We start from the raw sequence: 26,702 nt of genomic DNA, 5'->3' as shown, positions 1-26,702 counted from the left end.
AAGCCTAGGATTTAAAGCGATTAAGCATTTAAAGGTCATCGTTGTTGCCGCTCACTTCTGTTAGAAATATGATGTAACTGGATCTTTGCAAATTTTAGTTGAACACTCTTGAGCTAAGATGGCAACTTTGAAGGAGCCCATGCACATAAACAGTCCCATCAAACACTTCAGCTTATGGATGAACAATAAACAAACACTCTGCTGACAAATATTTGTTAATGTGAAAGAGGAAATTTTATTTAGTAAAAAAATCTTTTTAGCCTTGGGTGGGTAGAAATGTGTACACATACACTCAGGAACACAGCTTACAGGTCACAAATGTTACTCGATGCTACAGAAATGACCGCAGAACCCTGATATTAAAATAGGGCCAATTCACTGCGTCCCTGCCTTTGTGTACCTACAGTACAGCACGTATGTGGTGGAGTCTCAATTATGTAACCAGACACTGAAGTCACATATAGTCTTACGCAAAAGTTTGAACCCCCTAGTCCACTTATGTTTGGTTGAATTGGGGAGTGAAAGTTAAGACATCCTCGACAGAAAACACACTTAAATCTGACTTTTTTCTGCCAATTTTAGTGCATAATTTGAAAAGGTTTAATAAATTTGAAAAAAATAAAACATAAAATATGCCGTAACTTCATTTTACGCTTTTTTTCTTTCAGCAAATAAACAGTGCATTAAAATATGCAGTGTGTACTGCAGAGGAAGTGTTAACCTATTTTCCCTGGAGTGTCCAAACATTTGCATACGACTGTACATACAGGCACTTACACTCTCCGCATTCATTCGCAACAACGTAAAAGACCCCAAAAACACACACAAACATTAACACACACAGTCCAGTTGAAACAGGTCGCAGGTGATCATGGTACTACAGAAGGATTCAATCATTATTATATTATTATTACTATCAGTTACAGTGAGCTCCAATCAGAAAAGGCCTTCAGAACGTACTCCTACACTGTCCTCATTAACCTGTTAGAAGAAGATCAGGCTCTGAGTTCAGAACACATCTAAAAGCAGGAGTGCGGAGCTAAAAGCTTCCTCGCTATTCATCAGAGGAAAAGGCCTCTAATCTGAGGTCAGCACTCCTCTTCAAAAAGTGTTCATGAAAACAGGTCCTGGACCAAAGAGCAGAGAGATACAGTACTGAGACCACCCTTCATTTATTTAATTTCCAGTCAAAACGGCCTTTAATCGTAAGTTATTCATTCATCAGGTGATGTTTGTGAGGAGATTAGAGAGAAGATACTCTGTTTTGCGTGATGAAGGAGAAAGTCGAAGCAAAAAAACAGGAGTTACCTAAACTGGAGGTCAAAAACTGATTAAAAGCTACAGAGAAACTGGGACTCCTAACAACCACCTGGACCTGGTAGACCACCAAAACTGTCCCCATCAGATAAACAGTAAAGAAGCTGTCACTGATTTAAAGAAAAGAGAAATACAATCAACTTCTAGGACTGAACTTTGAAACTGAAAACGAAACAAGCCTCCGTAAGCTCTAATAAAAGGTACAGAGTGGAGACATGAAATACTGAATAATCTATGTTATATTTACTTATTAAGTTAGTTGTTATGGTTAGTTGTTATATTTGGTTGTTTAGTTAGTTCTTCTGTGTAATTTGCTGCTAAATTGATGTTTTCCGTTTTCTCCCTGATGCTGTAAAATGAAGGTTTTGACTAGCAGTTAAATAAATGAAGGGTGGACTCTGTTCTCTGAGTTGTATAAATCTATGTAGTGAGTTTCTCTGCCTCTGGCTCAGTCACACTAACGGACTCTATTCTCCAGCCCGGCCTCCCAGTGAAGCGAGGCAGTGGTGGTTTTGGACCCTCACAGCTTGGCTTTGCCCGGCTTCAACTGCAGGTTCTGGAGCTTCATGGCCATGCCCATGTTCCCGGTGATCTTCAGCTTACCCTGGAAGAAAGCCTGGGGAGAAAGGAAGACAGAGAGGCTAAGATGAAGTTCAGTGAGTGGCCGGCTCTACAGGATAATCAAGCAGATTCTTGGTCAAAAAAAAAAGTATCTGGATTTTAAACCATTGTCTTCCCAGATTATCCTGTGCGAAATATAGTGTGTAATAATCGGGGGTCCCATATGTGCTGCTGGGCTGTCAGGCCAACTCACCGTAGTGGTGATGATGCGAGCTTTAACAGCAGTAAATTGTACAGTTTGCAACACTCCAAAAACTGGAAATCCAAAATGTTCTAGGAGAGAATTTGGCAGCTTGAATTACAAAATTGCTCTTCTCCTCCCTGGCAAAAAACACTACTACGGCTGACAAAGTTTGAAGCCAGGCACGTTAACTATGCAGTTATCAATTCCAAGGGTAGGGAAGCTTCCCCTGCGAAATGCTTAGCTGTTTTTCAAGAAATGCATCTAAAAGAAAGGAGTAGACAAAAAGTCTTTGGTATGCATTTGAAGGCTACATACATAACATTGTGATCTCCCAGCATGCTGAAAGCGCTAAAAAGGATAAAGACAACAGTCAAAAAGTGGAGCTAAAACTAAAGTGTAAAACCATGACTATTAGAGCTGGTCCTTCAGTTTGGGCTATAAATGTCAAAACTCAGTCTAAAAAAACGAGAAAAAACACCTGTATGATAATGCTAATTTCGGCGAGTGCCTCAATGGGATTCTAGTAGTATGTTAGCACAAAGCTAAAGGGGACTCACATGAAAGATTTGGATGTTTTAGAGTAAACGTAGACATCTGAAGCTTGTAAAAGACATTCCATGTGCTTTATCTGAAGCTTATCAATGTTGTCGGAAGAAAACCTCGTATCTCCAAAATGTTAACTTTACAGGAGAAGGAAAAAACCTACTTTACTTTTAATGTAAGTCAATGGAACCAGACTTTTTTCCAAGTCAATTTGGGACGTTTCTTTTGGTTCATTCATTATGAAATTTGTACACACTGTAAAGGGCAATGGGCATTTTCAAATTATGTCAAAAACTGAAAAACTACAAAAATGGAGAAACAAGGTTTTCTTCTGAAAACAGCGATATATTAGACATTAACATATTTTATCTTGTAGCAGTTTTCTCATTACCTGGTTAGGCTACAGCTCATATTCACAGTCAGTGATGTATCTAGAACTTCCAGAACTTACACATAGACTGACATTATTGCTGACAAAACAGGACCCATCCATGAGAAATCAAAACACGATTGGTTGATTTCTACTTATATTAGTGGTTAATCTGACATGTAAGGCCTTCAGTTCAGCTCCTGAAGCCCTAACCAACGGAGCTCGCTTGGCTGTATCTACATAGATACCACAGAGCAGGGGTGCTCAATCCTGGTCCTGGAGATCTACCACCCTGGAGAGATCAGATCCAACACACACCTGGCTCTGATATTCAGAAGCTCCTGAAGGTCTTCATTACCTGGACCAGGTGTGGTGGCTCAGGGTTGGAGCTAAACTCTGCAGGGAGGCAGATCTCCAGGCCCAGGATTGGGCAACCCTGCCACAGATGAAAACAATCCTCACTGGATAATTTTCTGTTCATTTTAAGAATGTAAAGCCTTTTGATTTCAACCAGAACTTAACACTGAGATAAGAGTATTAGGACAACACAAGCATGATGTTCAGTAGACCTTCTCTGAATGTCTAGAAGGTCCTGAGGGTTCCATACTGTAAATACTCATATTTTAAGGCTTTTACATGGTCCAACTGGTTAATTAGGGAGTCCTAGACACATATATCTGTTAATTTCCCAAAGCTAGATTAAGTCTAAGCCTAAACTAAAACAATAGAGATTTACCATTGCCATTTAGCAACTAGGCATAAAGTTACAGTAAACAGAAATCAAGCCCAGGCTGATATTTTAGGTGTAGAATGAAACGTCTGAAGTGCAGTATTTGTAATTCATATTTACACACTGACTGTCTGACACCAGCACAAACTGAACACGAATCCTGCAGGTGCTTTTGATCTAAGCCACCCGGGCTGTGTTTAGACAAGCAGTCAAACCTAATTTATTTTTTATACGTATCCTACACCTGTCCAATTTTTCCCTCTCAACAGAATCAGACCTTCAAAAGGCCGAACTTGAGCACATTAGTATTCCCCCCAGCGAACCATCATTAGCAGCCTGAGCAGCCCATTAAACCTAAAGTTTATACATAAAACAGACAGGCTGTGAATGCAGACAGAACCTGTCACTGAAAACTCTGTACCTGCCTTTGAAGCTCTTAATGTCTGAGTACTTTCTCTTTTAATGAGACCACTTACAGCAACTGGTTTCAGACAGGTTTCAAACCACTAGAGAAGCTCCAGAAGCATCACGTTCTGTGATTATTTCGTTCTTTCTTTTAACACCCTGAGCTCAGGGGCTGTTTTCTGCAGAGCCAGTTAAGAGGAGTGCTTCTCAATGCCCATCCATACACTGCACCTGTTCATCTCTGTCCACTGGAGAGGTCAGCATGCTGAGATTTGCTAGAAGCATTCATTTGGATTCAACACAGGTTATAGTGTGTGGCCCAGTTTCAATGGCTTTTTTTGAACCTGCAATTGTCCACTTTGACTCTCCACTCAGATGGGCATCACCCCTATGTACCCAAGTGGCCGCTTGCGGAAGAAGGTAAGGAGGGGACAGCGAGGAGCAGATTATCCAACAGGCTCACACTCAAACTTGGTTAGGTTGGCCTCAGTGAGCTAACAGGCAAGCCATGCTAAAATGAAAGTATAAGCAAAGTGCTCTCTTTTTGTCAGAGGTGCGATGCTCATGTATGGCGGCTGTTTCGCTGCAGTAGGTGAGCTTTTATACATCGTTTTTTCAGATGATGTTAAACGCTAACAATATGTTACTATCAACGTGAACAGCAGCATTAGAGCCAGATTTACTAAACATTGTTTGTGACGCAAATTTACTTAAAGCTTATTTATCACCATATATACTGATCAGGCATAACATTCTGACCACCTCCTTGTTTCTACGCTCACTGGCCAATTTATCAGCTCCACTTACTATATAGGTGCACTTTGTAGTTCTACAGTTACAGACTGTAGTCCATCTGTTTCTCTGATACTTTGTAAGCCCCCTTTTACCCTGTTCTTCAGTGGTCAGGACCCCCATGGACCCTCACAGAGCAGGTACTCTTTGGGTGGTGGATCATTCTCAGCACTGCAGTAACACTGATGTGGTGGTGTGTTAGTGTGTGTTGTGCTGGTCTGAGTGGATCAGACACAATAGTGCTGCTGGAGTTTTTAAACACCTCAGTCTGGCTGTCTGTCAGTGTGAGAAGGAGTTCAGTGATGTCTGCAAGTTCAGTCAGAGAAAAATTAATGAACAACTCTAGCCGGCCCTCCGCCTGAGCGTCCAACACAACGAGGACAACCACAGCTCTCAGCTCTGAACTCACAGCACTGTGAGCACACAGGTACAACCACAGCTCTCAGCTCTGAACTCACAGCACTGTGAGCACACAGGTACAACCAGAGCACTCAGGTCTGACTCACAGCACTGTGAGCACACAGGTACAACCAGAGCACTCAGGTCTGACTCACAGCACTGTGAGCACACAGGTACAACCACAGCTCTCAGCTCTGAACTCACAGCACTGAGCACACAGGTACAACCAGAGCACTCAGGTCTGACTCACAGCACTGTGAGCACACAGGTACAACCAGAGCACTCAGCTCTGAACTCACAGCACTGTGAGCACACAGGTACAACCAGAGCTCTCAGCTCTGAACTCACAGCACTGTGAGCACACAGGTACAACCAGAGCACTCAGCTCTGAACTCACAGCACTGTGAGCACACAGGTACAACCAGAGCACTCAGGTCCGAACTCACAGCACTGTGAGCACACAGGTACAACCAGAGCACTCAGGTCCGAACTCACAGCACTGTGAGCACACAGGTACAACCAGAGCACTCAGCTCTGAACTCACAGCACTGTGAGCACACAGGTAAAACCACAGCTCTCAGCACTGAACTCACAGCACTGTGAGCACACAGGTACAACCAGAGCTCTCAGCTCTGAACTCACAGCACTGTGAGCACACAGGTACAACCAGAGCACTCAGGTCTGACTCACAGCACTGTGAGCACACAGGTACAACCAGAGCACTCAGCTCTGAACTCACAGCACTGTGAGCACACAGGTACAACCAGAGCACTCAGGTCTGACTCACAGCACTGTGAGCACACAGGTACAACCAGAGCACTCAGCTCTGAACTCACAGCACTGTGAGCACACAGGTACAACCAGAGCTCTCAGCTCTGAACTCACAGCACTGTGAGCACACAGGTACAACCAGAGCACTCAGGTCTGACTCACAGCACTGTGAGCACACAGGTACAACCAGAGCACTCAGCTCTGAACTCACAGCACTGTGAGCACACAGGTACAACCAGAGCACTCAGCTCTGACTCACAGCACTGTGAGCACACAGGTACAACCAGAGCACTCAGCTCTGAACTCACAGCACTGTGAGCACACAGGTACAACCAGAGCACTCAGCTCTGAACTCACAGCACTGTGAGCACACAGGTACAACCAGAGCACTCAGGTCTGACTCACAGCACTGTGAGCACACAGGTACAACCAGAGCACTCAGCTCTGAACTCACAGCACTGTGAGCACACAGGTACAACCAGAGCACTCAGGTCTGACTCACAGCACTGTGAGCACACAGGTACAACCAGAGCTCTCAGCTCTGAACTCACACACTGTGAGCACACAGGTACAACCACAGCTCTCAGCTCTGACTCACATTACAACAAATGTTCTAACTTTTGTTTAGTGAAGTGGTCACCTAGTACAGCAAGTGCTCTAACTCTCATTCATTTGGTGATCACCTAGGTACAACCAGAGCTCTCAGCTGTAACTCATTCATTTGGTGAGGTGATCACCTAGGTACAAGTGTTCTAACTCCATTCATTTAATGAAGTGATCACCTACGTCACCTCTCGGCTATAACTCCAATTCATTTAATGAGGTGATCACCTCGGTACAAGTGTTCTAACTACCATTTTGTAATGAAGTGATCACCTAGGTTCAACCAAATCTATCTGGCGAGATGACCACCTAGGTACATTAAGTGCTTTAACCCCAACTCGTTTGGTGAGGTGGTCACGTAAGTACAGCAAGATCTCTCAGCTATAACTTCCATTCACTTGGTGAAGCAACCATCTAGGTAGGGAAGTGCTGAGCTCTAAATCTCAGCAATTTTGTGGTCATCACATAAATACAACCAAAGCTCTGAATCCAAATCAATCAGTGAGGTGATCACCTAGGCACAGTGAGTCCTCTAACTCCAAACTGTTTTGGTAATGTGACCATCTAGGTGTTACAAGAGTGCAGCTCCAGCCCAGTTCATTTGTTGAGGTGATCACCTAAGTACAACCAGAGCTCTCAGGTCTAACTCTAACTGTTGTAATCTAGGTACAACAAGTGCTATTGGTTCAGACTCTGATCTATTTGGTGAGATGATCACTTAAGTGCAACTACAGATCTCAGTTGTACCTCCCATTCATTTGGTGAGGTTATGACCAAGTACAACCAGAGCTTTCAGGTCTAACTCCAATCTATTTGGTGATCACCCAGGTACAACAAGTGCTATTGGCTTAGACTCTGATCTATTTGTTGAGGTGATCACCTGAGTAGAACCTGAGCTCTCAGGTCTAACTCCAATCTATTTGGTGAGGTCATGGTCTAGGTACAACAAGTGCTACTGGCTGAAACTGTGGTCTGTTTGGTGAGGTGATCACCTAGGTTTAACCAGAGCGCTCATTTCCAGCAACCAGCACTCTGATCACCAATGCTACCAATTCATCAACTGCGGACTGTCTAAAACAAATGGAGAAAGGGCGGCATTGACAGATAGTGGGTGAAGAAAGGCTGACTACACGCTAAGTTTGTGTCACAGTGGACCAACCGCCCCCGCCCCCCGCTTTCTTCACTGGTGAAAGGTTGCATTAGATTCAGAATGAATGGAAATTCTCTCTCTGCTCCACATTTGAGTACAAAATCCTGGCTCAAAGGGTTGAAGTGACAGGATAATCTCTCTGTCTGAAAGTGGGACAGCAGCAGGAGACTAATTCAGTGGTCCAGCACAATGAAAGCATAGCATTGAGTGTATGCAAAGAGCCTGGGAGAAAGTGAAGGAGGAAAGTGGCATTCAGTTGAAAGAATGGCACTCAGGCCACTCTGCACAATCCTCACACTCAACCTTGGCCTCTCACGAGGAGAACCGGGCCTGTAGCTTGCTTTTTTCTTTTAATAGACAGTTAGAGGTATGATTTTGTACTAAACAGAAAATGCTGCACTCAACAACATCTTTTCTTCACTGGAAAATGGTTAAGGAAGACAAACATAGGCCTGTTAAAACCTGTTCCAAACAAGTACGGGAGAGCGGAGCACAAACTAACCCAGGATATAAAGAAACAGGGATATCTTTTGGTCTGAGGGCTTTTGGTAATCTTCTTGTATATCCATAGCAAAACTCATCTGGGAATTTTTCACAGTAGTTTTCTCAAGATATTTCTTCAGATTCACCTTGAAGACCATTAAAGTAGCTCTTTTATAACTGTTTTTGATCACTAAGCTGTATGGATAAGTCACTGAATTTATTCCTATATTATTTAAATCACTCTGTATTTGTATGTCAGTGCAGAGATTGGAGTCCATCAGTTTCAAACTCAATTTGAAAGACAGCATTTATACACTATACTGACAAAAGTATTGGCTCGTCTGCTTTCACACGCGGATGAACTTGAGTGACATCCCATTCTTAATCCACAGGGTTTAATATGATGTCGGCCCACCCTTTGCAGCTATAACAGCTTCAGCTCTTCTGGGAAGGCTTTCCACAAGGTTTAGGAGTGTTTATGGGAATTTTTGACCGTTCTTCCAGAAGCGCATTCGTGAGGTCAGACACTGATGTTGGACGAGAAGGCCTGGCTCGCAGTCTCCGCTCTAATTCATCCCAAAGGTGTTCTATCGGGTTGAGGTCAGGACTCTGTGCAGGCCAGTCAAGTTCTTCCACACCAAACTCGCTCATCCATGTCTTTATGGAGCTGCTTTGTGCACTGGTGCAGTCATGTTGGAACAGGAAGGGGCCAAACTCCCCAAACTGTTCCCACAAAGTTGGGAGCATGAAACTGTCCAAAATCTCTTGGTCTGCTGAAGAGTTCCTTTCACTGGAACTAAGGGGCCGAGCCCAACTCCTGAAAAAACAACCCCACACCATAATCCCCCCTCCACCAAACTTTACACTTGGCACAATGCAATCAGACAATTACCGTTCTCCTGGCAACCGCCAAACCCAGACTCGTCCATCGGATTGCCAGACGGAGAAGCGTGATTGGTCACTCCAGAGAACACGTCTCCACTGCTCTAGAGTCCAGTGGCGGCGCTTTACACCACTGCATTTGACGCTTTGCATTGCGCTTGGTGATGTAAGGCTTGGATGCAGCTGCTCGACCATGGAAACCCATTCCATGAAGCTCTCTACGCTGTTCTTGAGCTGATCTGAAGGCCACATGAAGTTTGGACGTCTGTAGCGATTGACTCTGCAGAAAGTTGCCAACCTCTGCGCACTATGCGCCTCAGCATCCGCTGACCCCGCTCTGTCATTTTACGTGGCCGACCACTTCATGGCTGAGTTGCTGTCGTTCCCAATTGTTTCCACTTTGTTATAATACCACTGACAGTTGACTGTTGAATATTTAGTAGCAAGGAAATTTCACGACTGGACTTGTTGCACAGGTGGCATCCGATCATGGTACCACGCTGGAACTCACTGAGCTCCTGAGAGCGACACATTCTTTCAGTAGTGTTTGTAGAAGCAGTCTGCAGGCCTAGGTGCTCGGTTTTATACACCTGTGGCCATGGAAGTGATTGGAACACCTGAATTCAATGATTTGGATGGGTGAGTGAAAACTTTTGCCAATATAGTGTATTTATGTGCTCATTTTGAAAATCTGGCCTTTCTGGTTCTTTTCTGGTCTGTAAAAACTGGACGCAATCGGTATGAACAGACCTTTAGTCATTTAATACAATTACAATGTATTCCCTGCTTGTGCACTGTGTGCTGCCAAGCACAACAGCCTCTCCCCTCCAACAAGTCTGATCATAGTCTATAAATTAAAATGAAATTAAAATGGGATTTTTCAGGCCTGATAGCCTTGTGGGGGTTGAAAAACTTAAAATAGTGGCCAAATCTGTTAATAGTCGGACTCACCTCGACCTAATTTGCATTAACTTTGTTTTCATAATAATGACGGTTCACCGGTTGGCTCAAATGACATTGCGTGAGTGGCAGTTTGAAAAGATGTGGTGGAGTTTCACAGGTCCAGGCAGAAGCCTGTGCTAGCCTTAACCCTCCTAGTGCTGGTGGTATTGTGTGATGGGGGGGAGTCCTAACAACTGGGTGGAACTGGATACGACTAAATTGGGGAGAAAATTGAAAAAGACTGTCCACATCAAGTACAGCTATTGGAAACACTTGGCCTTTTAGTGCAAAACTAAAGTGCACATGTTTACGCAAGCAGTGCAGATAGAGTGACACGAGAAAAACAGCAATCAACAGAGTCCATTTCTGAACGCTCTGTAGTTGCGTCTGGTTAGTGTGGCTTTTGCCAACCTCTTGAAACGCTTCATACAGGTCAGAGTGTCTGTCTTTAAGGAGGCGGTCACAGTCTGGATGTGCTCACTCCAACAGTTTATACTGTTGCGTAGCATCGCTTGCATGCCAGCTTGCCATGAAGCTAAAGTACGTCCAGACAGCACTTCTGCTGCTCTGTTTGCCAACCAGGACTGCCCAAAAAGCTCTAAACTGGCTTCAGTTGCCATTTCATGAAAACACACTGCATAAGTGAGAGAAACTCTTATGTAATGGAAGCCTGTGTGAGCCAAATGAATGAGCGAACAGGAAAGCCGTGGATGATATGGACAGAATCTTTACTGCGGGAAAAGAGGTTTAGTACCTTTCAAATTTCAGAATCGATGTGTATCGATACATCCACATTTTTGACATCACTAGTTTAAAGGCTGCATGTTAAAATGGCACGTTATCATCTCTTTCAGGGTGATTTCACACCGGCCTCGTTTGGTCTGAAGTTCTGAGGATAAAGAAACTGCAGCAGCAGCATATAAGGGTAGTTTAGTGGCACCAAAATTAATCTGTTTCTTCTTTTTTCTCCATTTAAACAGAAATAGCCACCCACTGAACTGACATCAGACACACACTCCTCTACAAACCAACAACCCAACAGTGCCGTTCTTACCACATTTCTTCTCTCCACATCAACCACATCTCTTCTTCATGCCTCCTCTAAAATGTGCTACTAAGGCAAAAACATTTAATCCTCAGTTACTTGTAGATTTACTGATACTTTAAAATGCTGAAGAGTCATTCTGGCCTTGAACCAAACTGGAAACAATATTTTAAACATAAAGTTAAAATGAAACATTCTCTCCAGGTAAAGTTAGGAGTGTCCTAATAAACACTTTCAGTGTCTGCTACCCGACCTGAGCCTGACAAGGCAGAGTAAACAGTTTTTAATACAACATTAAGCTCTGGTTGGGTTTGTCTTGTAATGAGTGATTTATATGGTAGATTTGGCCTTTTTTAAAAAGAGATTTCATGCACTCACACACTCTCTCTCTTACACTCTCTCTGTCCCTCTCCTGTAACGTTAGTCTATAGAGTGGCTCTGGACTTGTGGGTCAATCCAGAGCCACTCTAGTGGGTCAGTTTTGGTATCGACTCAGCTCGCTTAGGTCCTTGATGGAGGTGATAAATAGTACCTGGTACCAGGTTACCAGATTTCCTTAGAGTAAATTGGAATTATGGTGTCATAGTGCTGTAATAAAACATGAATAAAGCTTTATTAAATATATATAAAGCTGTAAAAAAAAAAAAAAGTGGGGATGCATAAAATACCTTCCGGTTCTTCTGCTTCTAAACTTTTACTTTCATCCATGCTCTCTTCTCTTACAGAGAACCATCCACCTCCTCGTGCTGCTTCAGTGAAAGCCTGAGCAGCAGAGCAGACTGTGTTAGGGCTCATTAACTCACCGTCTGAGGGTTCATCTTCCCCGTCATCAGAGCCAGCAGGTCAGAGTCCGACATAGAGATGGTACAGTCCGCCTTCTTAGCTGAGAGAGAAAGAGAGAGAGAGAGAGAGAGAGAGAGAGAGAGAGAGAACGAGAGATACAGACATAAGATTTTGGTAACACTTTATAATAACAGGCCTTTATAAACATCACATAATGATTGACTAATAGTTCGATAATAAATGGTAATAATAATCTAACAGTTACATATTTACTAATAAACAGTATGATTTGAATCATTAGCTGTTTACTTTGTGAATCAATATTTTGTATTGTACAAACCTAATCATTAATGATAATTTATTAAGAATTATTTTGTTATTTGACACTCATAGCTTATGAAATATAAAGCTTGAAATATTTAGGATTTAATTACTTGAATGAAAACATTTCATAATCATTGAAATAACTACATATTGTCGACCTCCTGTTTTAAATGATACAGTAGTTATTTTAAGTCTTGCTACCTTGTGATGCATAAACTTTTCATTCTGCTAATCATTACTAAATCGTTTACATACTGATATATAAATACATACTTTTCTTTTTCTGATTTTCTCCCCAATTTGGTCACGTCCAATTTCATTTACTAGTTAGGACACCTCCAATCACATGATACAGCCAGCACTAGGAGAGCGACGCCAAATACAATCTTCCTCTGAGGTCTGTGAAGCGCCACTGAATCTTTTCAAGCTGCCGCTAACACAGCGTCATTGGACAGCTGAACACGCTTGGAGGAGAACACTAACCACCAGTTCTGTAACGTCAGCTAACAGACACCTGCGCTGGGTGGTATCACACCGAGTGATGGAGGATACGGGGGCTATCCTACCCACCCAGAGAGAGCGAGACCGGTTGCGCTCTCTTGGACTCCCGTCCACGAACGGCTGTAGCATCACCAGGGACTGAACTAGCGATCTCCTGATGACGGGGCCAACGCTCAGACAACAAAAGTGTTCATTTATATGTATTTATGTATTTATAGATTAATAATTATCAAATGTACAGTGTTTTATTTGTCTTTATGTCACTTAGTAAATAGTAAATAATTCAAATTGCAGCACTGATTAATTTAGAGGCCTGTTATTATATTGTCAGTTTTAGATATTACAGTTACTAATGTTTTAACTTTAAAATATACTAAGCTGTAATTCACTTCAGATGGACGTCTGAACTGTACCAATGGTGTTGTTTTCTACATGGTTTTTAAAAATCAGTAAAATGAAAATATAATGGAAGTAAAAGGGAAAAAAAATGAAATGACATCTCAGATGTTTATTTATACATAATATATGATATTGTATTTTTTTGGTAAAAGTCTCTCTTTCCTCAAATCAGTAAAATGGAAATAGAAAAAAAAAGTATGCGTTTATATAAATTGAAACAAGTTGCGCTGCACTACGTTACAACACGTAAGGGATGATACTGAATCATAAACAAGACAGACAAACTCACAAGTGTCGTTGTGAACGCAGCCCTTTCCCTCCTTCACGTCTACGATCCACATGGCCTCACTTCCGCCCGGCCCATCCTTCACCTTAAAGGCAAACACGCCTCCGATCTTCTTCACGAACTGATCCCCTTCCTGTACACGTACACAGACCATACAGCTTAGACAGGCAGGGCATTCTGGGAACTGGAGTCTTTGTAACACATTCTCTTTATTCCTTTCTTTATTGTTTCTGAGCTCAAAGGAAACAGCAAAGATTCAGGTTTGGTTTTATATTAATGCTGTCAAGCCATTTCAGCTTTTTCAAGTCAAAAAATATTAAATCTCAAAAAAACTGTACAGTCAAGCATCCGTTCCTGAATGCACAGTTAGTTCTGCTGTGTCTGATCCACTCGTACCAGCACAACACACACTAACACACCACCACCACGTCAGTGTTACTGCAGTGCTGAGAATGATCCACCACCCAAAGAGTACCTGCTCTGTGAGGGTCCATGGGGGTCCTGACCACTGAAGAACAGGGTAAAAGGGGGCTTACAAAGTATGCAGAGAAACAGATGGACTACAGTCTGTAACTGTAGAACTACAAAGTGCACCTATATAGTAAGTGGAGCTGATAAAATGGACAATGAGCGTAGAAACAAGGAGGTGGTCGTAATGTTATGCCTGACCGGTGTATGTCTTATGGATTTTAAAAGTACATAAAGGACCATAAAACAAAACACATTCCACCCACCCCCATCCCAAACCTACTCCAACAATATACTCAAAAACCAACACCAGATCTGACTTAAAGAGCTGATTTATGGACATGTAAGACCAGCGGAGACCAATCAGACTCGCATGCGAAAGCAGAATAAATAACTACAACATCACAGTCCAGCTCGACAGAGCACCATCTCAAACTTGGAAACTCAAAGCTATGTCGCGACTGTATTTGCGGTCAGAGCGTGGATGGCTCCGTTACATCAGATCCAGACATCAGCGTGGAACTCTGAGTGGCTGGGATGTTCCAGGACTACACAAGAGTCTTAACAAGAAGCAGATCTGTGAGCCTCATTGCCTTTATGCATCTGCTAAATATTCCGGGACCTGCGGGGGATTTTCCATACAGTGACACGTTGCACTCCAGCCTAGCAAACCATCTGGCAAAACACAGCAGAACCAGAGAGAGCAGAAGATAAAAACCTCAACACGGTGTTAACAGAGTTCAAACAAACACGCATCATCTCCTACAGTAAACATCTACTGTCTGCTGTTCAGCTCTGGACTGCAGTGAAATCAGGCTGGTTTGGTGAAAAGGCAGGACACTGCGACACGTAGAGCTGCCAGCACTGTCTGAATGAATGAGTTCTGGACGTGCCTCTGGTCTCTGGACAGAAGCTCAGCTGAGGGTGAGGGACAGGGTCATAAAACAGACACTAAGACTGAGAAATACGAGGAGAACATGGACACTCAGAGGACGTTTATGGTGCTATCCAGGGTCAGAGAGAACACTGCAGTTTATATAGTAGCTACAAAACTGCGCAAATATAAGAGATGACCTTTCATATGCTTCATTTCCAGACAAAATAGCCATTAAATTCAACGTATTTATTTTTCATATATGTTTGTGAGAAGCGTAGATCTAAGATAATCCACCTGCCTAATGAACGAGATGGTCAAAGTACTATAAATGTTTTAAAACTGCAGTTAAAAATATTAAATGCTAGAAAATGGGGCTCCTAACAACCACCTGGAAGACCCGGTAGACAACAAAACTGCCCCCATCAGATAAACAGCACTTAAAGCTTTCATCTCTGAGAGAGAGGAGAAAATCAAGCTGCTTCAGATCTGAAAACATCCACAGGTGTTTCTGTCCATCCTTCCACTGTGAGCAGACGACTCAGCGCTGTGGGTCTGAAAGGATGTGTAGCTGTTCAAGAAGAACCTCACTGAGAAAAGGAGACGGACACATCAAACAAAGAAGCTGAACGATGGACTGACCACCCCAGAGTCCAGACCTCAACACCACTGAATGTGTTTGATTACTTCAGAAAATGATCAACCAGCTTCTAAGACTGAACTTTGGAGGTGTGTCTGCAGATTCTTTGAGGAACTGAAAGTGAGTCTCCTGAAAAGAGTGGACGCTGGAATAAAAGACTGGACCAATAATGGAGAAAAATGGCTATTTTAAATGGAAAATAAATAATTGAAGGGTGCTCCCTGACTTTTGCATGGTATTTAGCAGTATATATTATGAATTATACATGTATTAAATATATATAATTACAATTATTTAATTTAAATAAAGGAATATAACTTTATTTTACATGTTTATTTTTCCAACAAGCTGCTTTTGGTTTGTGTCATGACTCCAATGCATGAAGGACTGCAGTCACACACTACTCCACCACTACAACCCTTGATGAAGCCCCGCCTTATCTTTGATCCTATAGGATAGTTCAGAAACACAGAAAATGCTTTTGATATAGGCTACTTGACCACTTTGAGCTGAATTTTTCCAGCTTTTCCTGGAGACACAACAACAGAGAACAAAGTGTATCTCATCCAAAAAAACAACTGGAAAGTGGTCCACACTGTGTTAACACCACCAAAACCAAGACAGACTCCCAACATCTGTGGCACACATACCTCCTGCAGCTTCTTTGCAATCTCCTGGAACACTGCATGAGCCTTAAAGCCCTCCAGGCCTGCGGGGGCGCTAGTGAACATCGCCTGGATGCTCTGGGAACTGTAACAGAAACACACACAAAAAAATACATCATGAAAAAGAGACTCAAGCTACAAAACATCTTTCTTTGACGTAATCTACTGGTCAACAACTTTGATTAAAACCCTCTCTACAATCAGAGTGAGGCTACAATGTCCAGAAAAGAGGGCTATTACATTTTCCCTGAAACGCATACCAATCATAAGAGGTCAGAAAGCATCTTAATGTCACTCTGTACCTGTTCAAGGAGGTCTTGGCAACCCAACAAGAGCTGTATATTTGAAAAACATGCCTTACACAGATGGGAAAACACTTGACGACGGCTCCATCCCTCAATCAGACCTGCAGTGGCAATTAGCAACCTGGGTACATTAGGCTGCTTCTGCAGACTCTGACTGCAGCAGATGGTTCAGTCAATAAGAATAATTAGGTCCGTCATGTTCAACACATTTAAGTTGAAAATTAATTGATTATACATACATATATATATATATATATATATATATATATAAAAATTGAAATTCTTTTTTGTTTATTGTACACCACTATAAACCTTAAGTGGCCAAATTGGCTTTCTTACATCCTAATGGTTGATACTCAGTAGCTCCCAAAAAGACACAGCTTGACCTCAATTAATCCAATTTTACTTACTGCTTCCCTCTAAATGCATTATTAATAAACATTGAAACACATCTGAACAAAAAGCTGCAGAGTAAGAAGCTTCAACGTTAACATTTAGCACATTTTTGAGTTAGAAAGTTATACTGACATACGTTTAACTATGTATTGTTCTTTTTTTTTATATTATTTGGACAATAAAAATATTTCAAATATGTTTTAGCTGTTAAAAATGGTCCTTATTAAAAAGTAGAGGGGCATTAAAAAATAATACACCTCTGTTAACCTACAAAAACAGGTTTACTAAAGCATCTAAAATGCTTTCTATTGAAAATCAGGCCTATATATGATATGGCCAAAAGTATGTGGACACTTATATGAGCTGGAAATAATGGAAACCATGGGCACTATTATGGTCGCCCACTGTGGGAATTTGTGTACATTCAGTCAAAGGAACATTTGTGATGTCTCTTATTTTGGCGAGGAGGTCTGGCTCAAACAGGAAACAGAAAAGATTTTCTCCAAACTGCTGCCACAAACTTGGAAGCATATAATTGTAAAATTTGCATTAACATCACTCTTCACTGGAACGAAGGGGCCCAAAGCCTGCCCTAAAAACAGCCCCAGCCCATTATCCCTCCTCTACCAAACTTTACTGTTGGTACTATGCATTCTGGTAGGTTACACCACTCCAGCCAAAGCTTGGCATTGAATCATAGTTACATCTTAGGCTTGTGTGCAGCTGCTTGACCATGAAAACACACTTCATGAAGCTCCCGACACAGTCTGTGTGCTGATGATGCTTCTATGGACAGCATGAGACTCTGCAGTGAGTGATGCAACAGAGGATAAGTGACTTGTGATGCATGCTTCGGCACTCGGCGGCGCCACTCTGTGACTTTGCGTGGTCTATAGCTTAATGGCTGAGATGTTGTTGCTCCTAAATGCCTCCGCTTCACAACAGCAGCACTTACAGTTGACCAGGGCAGATCTAGCAGGGCAGAAATGTGTGTCCACAAACTTTTGGCCACATGGCGCATATATCGCGATATATACGGAAACCATTATAAATTTTAATTATACTGTGACATAACCTTTTGGCCATATCGTCCACTAATACTTCAGTGCTTTTTTGAGTCAGTTCAACTTGAGGGAATAGTTCACCAATGTCCACCAGATGAGCTAACTCAAAAAAGCCATGAAGAAAGTTGTCTAAATATTTTAAGTTTATTTTTTTAACAGTGCGTAGACCTTGTTAATATTTTCTCTCTTGAAAGCTCTCTGTGAACGTTCTCCACTCAGAACAGGAGATCTATGCATAACAGGAAACCAGGAATAAATTTCTACAGACCAGATCATGCAGCGTTCACACATCCCACGCATCTTTTTTGTTCAGTGTTTTTCTCTTTTCTGTCAAAGTTCTGAGAGAATTCCACGGTTTAATCAGCCTGATTCAAATCGTCTTTCAAAACACTTTCTCGTTCTGCTGACCTGGTAGTGTTTATACTTCAGAAGCACCACAGACAGAATAAATTTAGTCTGCGAACAGACAGGCACGTCAACAAACAGCTGGGCATGCTGTGCCAGACTACTGGAGGTAAACTGGAGAGCGGATGAGTCCCAGACTGATTCACAGCAGTCTAGCATCGCAACATGTTGTCCTCTCACGCTGAACTCTTTGGGCAAAAATGGACGCTGCTCTCAAACGTCTTCATCAGATCAAGTGAGGTGACTGGAGTTTTTACAACAGTTCGAAACAAGACTCAATCACAGTGACCCTTATTTATCAAAATTGCATAAAAAAGAAAGCAGACTGACCACTTTTATCGACGTATGAGCACATACTACTCTGCATCTGATTCGTCAACTTTCATACGATGTGGAAACAACCGGAGCACAATCGATTAATCAACTACAGTGCGTGAAATCAAGCGCCACCCGACCAGCACCTGATTTACATGAAGTGCACCCTAATTCAATCAGATGTTTCAGTAGGGAGCCAATGAACTGAGACCATTCAGCGGCTCGTGAGCCAATGGCTGATCTTGTAGGTGGAGCAAATCACACAAAAACATATATATCAGAACGCAACATCTTGTCATTAACAAAGCACCCAGTCTTCATCAACAATCTCCAAAATGCTCTGCACTGTTATCACAATATGAGATTCCATTAAAAATACATAATTAAGATCTATGATGTCCAAAGAGATCAAATTAGCTCACATGTGCTCTGTCAAAGTGATGTAATTAGACTGGCCATTTGTCACAACAAACCTGCATCACCATAAGGAGCTTTCTAAACTATTACACGTTTATTTTTGCAGGTCTATATAGATAATAAAACATTATCAATGTGTTACATATTGAAGCCTTTATAGGAAAAAGCTGTTCAAGAAATGTTTGTAAGCCTTAGAGTGCACGAAAAAGTGCTCAAGTCTGTACTTCCTGGACATGAAAGCATCACAAACATCACACTTTTTGGCCATATTGTGCCCTAATTCAGAGTAACTGTGGACTATTTCTGCTACCATTTACCACAAAATTCACATAAAATTCAGGTCACATAAAAGTCAACTGGTGTTCTCAAATAGTGTAAAACAAATGAAGAAAGAATAAAAGTCAACTCGCAAGTGTTAACATGCCATTCGCTACATGTACCATGAACAATAATGGAACTAATTAACAGTTTGACTATGTAACGACATAATTTCCCCTCCAGAATGTGCCCCACAATGTTGGCAAGATGTTCTTCCTGCTTATCAGGAAAGCAAACCGATTCCGTATTTTCCTCCTCCAGTCCTGAATCCCACCTACTCTGCTCAGAGTGGCCACTTTCAGCGCAGAGCCTGATTACTTGAGGATAAAGTTAAATCTGCATTACTGGAAAGCGTCCAGCATCTGAGGAACGTGGGCTAAGCTCCTTCAAACCGAACCCGCAGTAATTTGTCCCTGGAGCTAACCCTGAACAGGCCTGCCCGAGTCTGGAGGAACTGATGTGAACACCTTTGTTCGCTCTTAAGACCAATTTGTAAAAGACTCGCACTGATTTCAGGCAGCTTTCTAGTCAGCTTGTTAGTTCAAGTATTTAAGTGATGTATTAGGTTAACGCTGGTTTTGTCCAATAGGAATGTAACTGCCACCTCCTACGACTGAACACGGAGATGGTTCTTCAGGAAAGGCTATGGTTCTAAATAGGTAAATGGTTTTTTGCAGGGAGAAATCGTTCTTTAGATGGACGGAGAACGTGTCACCAAAACCTTCTTTCAATCTTATGATGTCAAGCTTGTTACAATAGAGAAACCCTTTTTGGTTCTATACAGAACCATATACAACACATTCTCCATCCATCTGAAGAATGCAAAGAACCATTTAAGCATGAATTGGTTCCCTATAGTAATTTGGCCCTGGAGCGAATCTTGAACAGGCCTGCCCGAGTCTGCAGGAACTGATGTTTAGTGAACACCTTTCTTCACCAAGAACTGAACATCCTAAGAGCGAGAGAGATCACTCTATCTGAAAAAGACTCATTTTAGATATCTTTCCAGTGAACTTGTTGGATCAATTTATTGAATATTATACTTGGTTAACGCTGGTTTTGTCCAATAGGAATGTAACTGGTACCTCCTACTATTGAACAGGCTTGATTTCTGGCTGAGTTGTTCTGATATTATCCCTCAGTTCTGGACATTTTATGTTTTTTCCTGCTCTAACAACTGATTTTTTGCAAATAGCCTTGATTGATAACTGATGATCCTGAATATGACATAATATATAAGATATCATTTAAATGACTTCACAGTAATTTAATGTCCATGTGGTATAATCATTCTATGGTTAGTTCCAAAACAGAAATAGAAAAACTGCTCTTAATAACAGGCCTTATACATTTACACAACTCTGCCAATTCCTGATCCATATAAATTATAACACTGACTGACCCTGGAGTGACCTCTAATCTGACCCTGAATCTCAAATTGCCCTAATATTGCATTAAAACTATGGCTTTTATAATCAAATACTGCTCTAAGCCTCCAATAAGGAGACCTATGGCTGTATCCCAAACGGACATGTAATGCACTACTCCTCTGAACTAAACTTCCCCCGAGTCTACTGACCAAACCACTGTTGGGAGTCCTTCTTTGTAGTAGCCACATAATGTTGTTTTTATGTAAAGTTTTTTTTTTCTAATTCATCTTAATCAATAACTTGGCCACTTTTTTCAGTGCAAGGTGTTACCCTTCAAGGGTTCTTTAGTAAAGAAAATGGTTCTGTATAGAACCATGAACACCAAAGAACCCCTTTGCATGATTAAAGATTTCCTTGCATCATGAAAGGGTTCTTCAGATTGATGGAGAATGTGTTCTATATAGCACTAAAAAAAGGTTCTTCTATTTTTACAAGCTTCACATCGTAACAACAGCAGAACCCTTTATGGTGCTTAAAAAAAGAAAAACGTGGTGCTTCAAGGGCATGCATGGGATTACAGAACCTTTTTGAAAAGGGTTTTGTATAGCACCCAAAAAAAAAAATGTCTATAGTATTAAGCTTGACAAGGTAACAACAGAAGAACCCTGTTGGGTGCTTTACAGAACCCTTTTCAGAAAGGTCAAATACAGAACCATCCACAGTACATTTTCCATCAATTTGAAGAACGTTTCATGATGCAATGAACTCTTTAATCATGCAAAGGGGTCTTTGACTGTTTGTGGTTCTATACAGAACCATTTTCTTTACTAAAGAACCGTTGAAAAAACATCTCTGGAAAGATTACAGCAGATTTTCAGGCGAAGAACGCTATGTAACAGAGTTTCTTTGTTCTCCAGCGTTCTTCGCCTGAAAATCTGCTGTAATCTTTCCAAGAACATTTAAAGTATGTATATAAGTAGTTAATCAGTTGATGTTCTGTTTATACACACTTGAAAGATGTTTTTTCAAGGGTTCTTTGGTAAAGAAAATGGTTCTGTATAGAACCACAAACAGTCAAAGACCTTTTTGCATGATTAAAGAGTTCATTGCATCATGAAACGTTCTTCAAATTTATGGAAAATGTACTGTGGATGGTTCTGTATTGAACCTTTCTGAACAGGGTTCTGTAAAGCACCCAGTGGGGTTCTTCTGTTGTTACCTTGTCAAGCTTAATACCCTGAAAACTGGCCTCTTGAGAACCTTCTGGACGAGCTTGTGAGGCCTTTCTTGAGAGGCCAGTTTTCAGGGTTTTGGTTTCTAATCAAACAAAAGCAGAGAGTCACTAGATGTTATCAGAGTTGGATGCTGCCTCTGCACAATATGCTAAGAAATATTACCGGTTCTCCCAGTTATTACATGGTAATTATATTGTCATTACAGAAAGGTCAAGCTAAAGGATAATGTTCACAACTGAATCTGGACTATTGTAATATACAATATCTTTGTGATCCAAATTATAGAATTATATAACTCTGCAGACAATAAATGTTCTTCTAAATTTACATTACTGTCCAAGTTTATTCCTTCAAAGTCTTTCAGGAGGGTAAAACAGTAATATAGGGCAGAAAAACAACACAGTGTACAGTGCAGATCCAAGGAGGCAGCAACTGGGACAAACTCCATCTACAGTCCTGTGGTTCCCCCTGTGGAATCACGCCTCTGTTACGAGGTCAAGCTTGTAACAACAGAAGAACCCTTTATGTTTCTGTACAGAACCATATACAACACATTCTCCGTCAATCTGAAGAACCATACCACCGTGCAAAGAACCATTTAAGCATAAAATGGTTCCATACAGAATGCATGGTTCTGTATAGCACCACAGTCTTTACTAAAGAACCCTTGAAGAAGTGTATGAAGTTTCCTAATAAAGCAGTTTAGGCCTAATCCTAAACAGGTCCATGTGGACTACAGAACTGAGGAGCCCTAATCTAGAAGCTCTCACTGTCCTACAGAAGATCAGAGGGTGATTTAACACCCCTATTCGACACTCAGCACTATCAGATTAAAGCTGTCCTGCCTGCTATGAGATCCTGCTGTATAAAATGCCTGATTTTGGGGAAACGCTGATCTACACGTCATCTGCACGCACCGACCGCAGAGCGCGCATGATTTGTAGATCAGTGTTTTGGATCCGTGTGAATCGAGCGCTGCCACCCGGTCAAACTCATCAGCAGGGGGTTTAAACGGGCCGACGGTCAGACGTGGCTGTTCTTCAGTTCCCCTATCAGCGCTGCAGCCTCACCTGCTCCGCTCTGGAAGAAGCATCGTCACTGTTTACCGTCAAACCGCTGCGGAAAGGACGAAGAACCGACGGCACTTCCCGATGATCCAACACCACCTTCACGCAGAACGGCCCAGACCTGACCAACCGATCACAGATGAACACATAGAATAAGAGTTTGGAGCCCGAATCCACGTTCAGTGTTTATTAGACTCTAAACGGAAAAGAATTGACAATATTATTCATTTAAATCAGTAATTTTTATTACTGATTAATCAGATTTTCCATGTGAGTAGGTCCCCTACAGACAACACACTTATGGTCTGTGCAAAAGTTATGGCCTGTTTATATTTGCTTTTTTTTCCATCAAATAAACAGAAATTTGCATTAAAATGTGCATAAAGTGCCATTTTTAAGACTCTGTGGACTCACTTAGAGAATCAACTAAACATGGTAAATTGACTACCAAAAAACATGAAATGTGAGGTTAATTGAACAACCGTGTCTGTTTCTGAAGTTAACCAGTGTACATTTTGGGCTCTAGTCAAACAGAATGTTTAACATTTTCAGCACCTCACAATTTAAAAAAGTTCATTGAATTAAATAAACTCATCTACATTGTTAAATAAGTGGAATGTGTTTATATTTTCCGAGATTGTGTTGAGGCACTGAGAGAATTAAAAACAGTGCAGTGCTGCCATCTGTCGGCTACATGTTAAACTGCACAAGCCAAGTTCATTAGTTACTTTGTGCTTCACATCATTATACAAGGATTCCAGCTCGCGCTGAGCAATAAACACAAACTATTTCTCTGTAGAAAAGGATGAACATTTTACCTCAGTTGTTCAAATGTAATTAAAAGTTGTCTATATGTAGATCTTGAATAATCGAGATATTCATTCAGGTAAAATGTACTTATTTATTAGTTCATCAGTTTATTAATGTATGATCATCATCAGATAGGAAGTTAGGTGGTTAAAAACATGTCGAAACACAAATGCAACCTCACACAACCCCTTCTCAGCATGATCAGTGACTTTTATTCTGCCGGTGGGCTGCTAAAGCGGAAGTGATGTGACAGCCCGTGTAGTCGATAGCAGTCTGTTTACTTCTGTTTTACAGTGTTCAAGTTTTACCAACTATACCAACTAAAAATGGCGTAATATCTTCATAAAGTGATCATAAATGGCAAACTTTTCTGGCGGTTCTCTGAAAATACATTTAAAATTAACCCTCCACTGCGTGCATTATGAGGGCAATTTAAAAACAACACTTTGTTGCATAAAATGGTCCTTGATTATTAAATCATAAAGTTATCTATTATGATTACTAACAATCAGTCCCAATTATTACATTCAAAAACATAAAAAAAAATAATAATAATGTGTGCAGAGGTCTTCTTGGAGTATGTTGCCTTGAGGCAACATTGTGAGACTATGGGAAGTAATGACACAGAGCCAAGTTCTCTGAAGTGGTGAGACCTGTCTTGTGACTGGCTAAATCCATTCCATTGTCACACACTGTTACTTGTAGGCAACAAACCTATTTCTGCAAATCCTCATTACAAAAAAATTGACACTGAACGTTAAAAAATAGGTTTAACATGCCTGCTAAGAGATAGTATGACCAAGTACATGTTTTTTGTTGAGATACTCAAACTCTTCCCTTTATAGTTAACCCTATTATTGTATTTAAATATATATAACATTATTGTAAAGAGAGGAAAATGAGTTTGTTGCCCAGAGGCATATGGTGCATAGAGGGTTAAGATCCAGAGAAAATCAGACACTTCTGCAGAGTTTACTGAAGCGTCTTCATTTTTCTTCAGACAACTCTGACAATTCATCTCACATATGAATTATAAAAATACTCTGTGTGCTTTCACAAGATTTATTAACTATGTAAACTAAAAAATGCATAATACCTGCAAAAAGTGATCATAAATGACACTCTAGGTCCTCAAAAATACATTTAATAAAATTAAGATTCAGTGAAAGAATTCTGTACAGTTTATTGAAAAATTATAACTATAGTCAATTTCCTTCAGACAACTCTGCCAACTCCTGATCCATGTAAATTATAACACTGACTGACCCTGGAGTGACCTTTAATCTGACCCTGAATCTCAAAAGGACCTAATATTCCGCTAAACCTATGGCTTTTACAATCAAATACTGCTTTAAGCCTCCTAAGGAGACCTGTGGCTGTATCCCAAACGGACATTTAATGCACTACTCCTCTGAACTAAACTTCCCCTGAGTCTACTGACCAAACCACTTTTGGGATTACTTGCTGTGGTACCCACACAGTAGCCACGTTTACATGCAGCCTGATAATCCGTTAATAATCCGACTAATAGCTCAATCGGAATAGAATACGTCCATGTAAACACCTCAATCGGAATAGTCTAATCCGATTGAGGCCATTCGGAATACAATTTCTATCCGATTAAACGAGGTGGGTAAACTTCTAAATAATCCGTTAAATAGAAGAATAATAGCCATGTAAACGCCTGAATCCGATTACATTCCAATCGGAACGTGTAAGTATGTTCTGCGCATGTGCGTCGCGTCACGGCGAAAGTTTACACCGCTCAACATGGCGGAGCAGAAACTGGTCTGGACTTCACGTGATGTTCGCTGTCATGGTAACGTTTACTCTAAGCGCTACTCCACGCATGCGCGTCATTTTGCATCGGATTACTTGTAGTGAGCATGTAAACGAAGATTTTCCATCAGATTGTTGAATAGAGTGCATATAAACACCTCAGTCTAAATCTGTAATCGGATTGTATTCAATCGGATTGGCAAAAATCGTTGCATGTAAACATAGCCAATGTTGTTTTTTATGTATTGTTCTAATTCATCTTACACAATAACTTGGCCACTTTTTTGCAAGGTGTTATCCTTAAATTATGGTGCTTCAAAGGTTCTTTGGTAAAGAAAATGGTTCTTTATAGAACCATAAGCACTTAAAGAACCCTTTACATGATTAAAGGGTTCTTTGCATCATGAAATGTGCTGTAGATATGGCACCCTAAAGCGTTCTTCTGTTGTTACAAGCTTGCCACTGTAACAACAGAAGCCTTTTGGGTGCTATATAGAACCATCTACAGCACATGCTCTGATCTGAAGAACACTCTCACGATGCAAAGAACCCTTTAATCATGCAAAGGGTTTTTTGAGTGTTCGTGGTTCCATAAAGAACCATTTTTTTTACTAAAGAACTCTTGAAGCACCATTTTAAAGAGCGTACATGCCTTTTAAGATCCCACCAGATTTCGGAAACGAAGAGCATCACAACACTTAAAATCCACCTTTTAAAGAGTTTAGTTTGTTGTGAAGATGCGACATGACGACCAGGCAAAAAAGAGGGAACTACTCGCACAACGAGCTTTCGCTACAAAAAGAACTACAATTCCCAGATCTTCCCCACATGATATAAACAAAGATAAACTGGACCAAACCTGTCCATGCTTTTATAAACGCACAAGAATTTCACAGAACACAGAGTTTCACTGTTGCTCCAAATGTCAATCAGATTCCTCAGTGCATGTAAACTCTTGCTCTGATTTCTTTCGGATTTCTCAGTCTGAGCATGTGTGAAAACACATGGCGGATAACTGCAGAAATCCAATTAGGATCAGATTAG

At 41.2% G+C, this 26,702-nt stretch overlaps 1 protein-coding gene across 1 annotated transcript; it reads right to left on the bottom strand.

Moving 5' to 3' along the window:
* Positions 1-215: 215 nt before the first annotated feature.
* On the bottom strand, positions 216-23,194 carry scp2b (sterol carrier protein 2b). The gene is made up of 5 exons (XM_036591193.1): positions 23,073-23,194; positions 16,163-16,262; positions 13,534-13,663; positions 12,041-12,120; positions 216-1,933 (listed from the first exon to the last, which is right to left on the bottom strand). Exons 1-5 carry the CDS (start codon positions 23,093-23,095, stop codon positions 1,838-1,840), a joined length of 429 nt encoding a protein of 142 aa, XP_036447086.1. The 5' UTR covers positions 23,096-23,194; the 3' UTR covers positions 216-1,837.
* Positions 23,195-26,702: the final 3,508 nt, after the last annotated feature.

The sequence above is a fragment of the Colossoma macropomum genome, unplaced genomic scaffold, assembly GCF_904425465.1.
Source record: "Colossoma macropomum unplaced genomic scaffold, Colossoma_macropomum, whole genome shotgun sequence".
Lineage (NCBI taxonomy): Eukaryota > Metazoa > Chordata > Actinopteri > Characiformes > Serrasalmidae > Colossoma > Colossoma macropomum.
The sequence above is the reverse complement of the archived record's forward strand: the minus strand, read 5'-3'. Positions and strand labels throughout refer to the sequence as shown.

Coding starts and splice junctions, on each gene's coding strand:
- scp2b (XM_036591193.1), bottom strand. CDS start 23,095: ATGCTTCTTCCAGAGCGGAGCAG. Junction 13,664..16,162: donor TTGCAAAGAAGCTGCAGGAG/GTATGTGTGCCA, acceptor GTACGTGTACAG/GAAGGGGATCAGTTCGTGAA. Junction 1,934..12,040: donor GGAAGATGAACCCTCAGACG/GTGAGTTAATGA, acceptor CTTTCTCCCCAG/GCTTTCTTCCAGGGTAAGCT.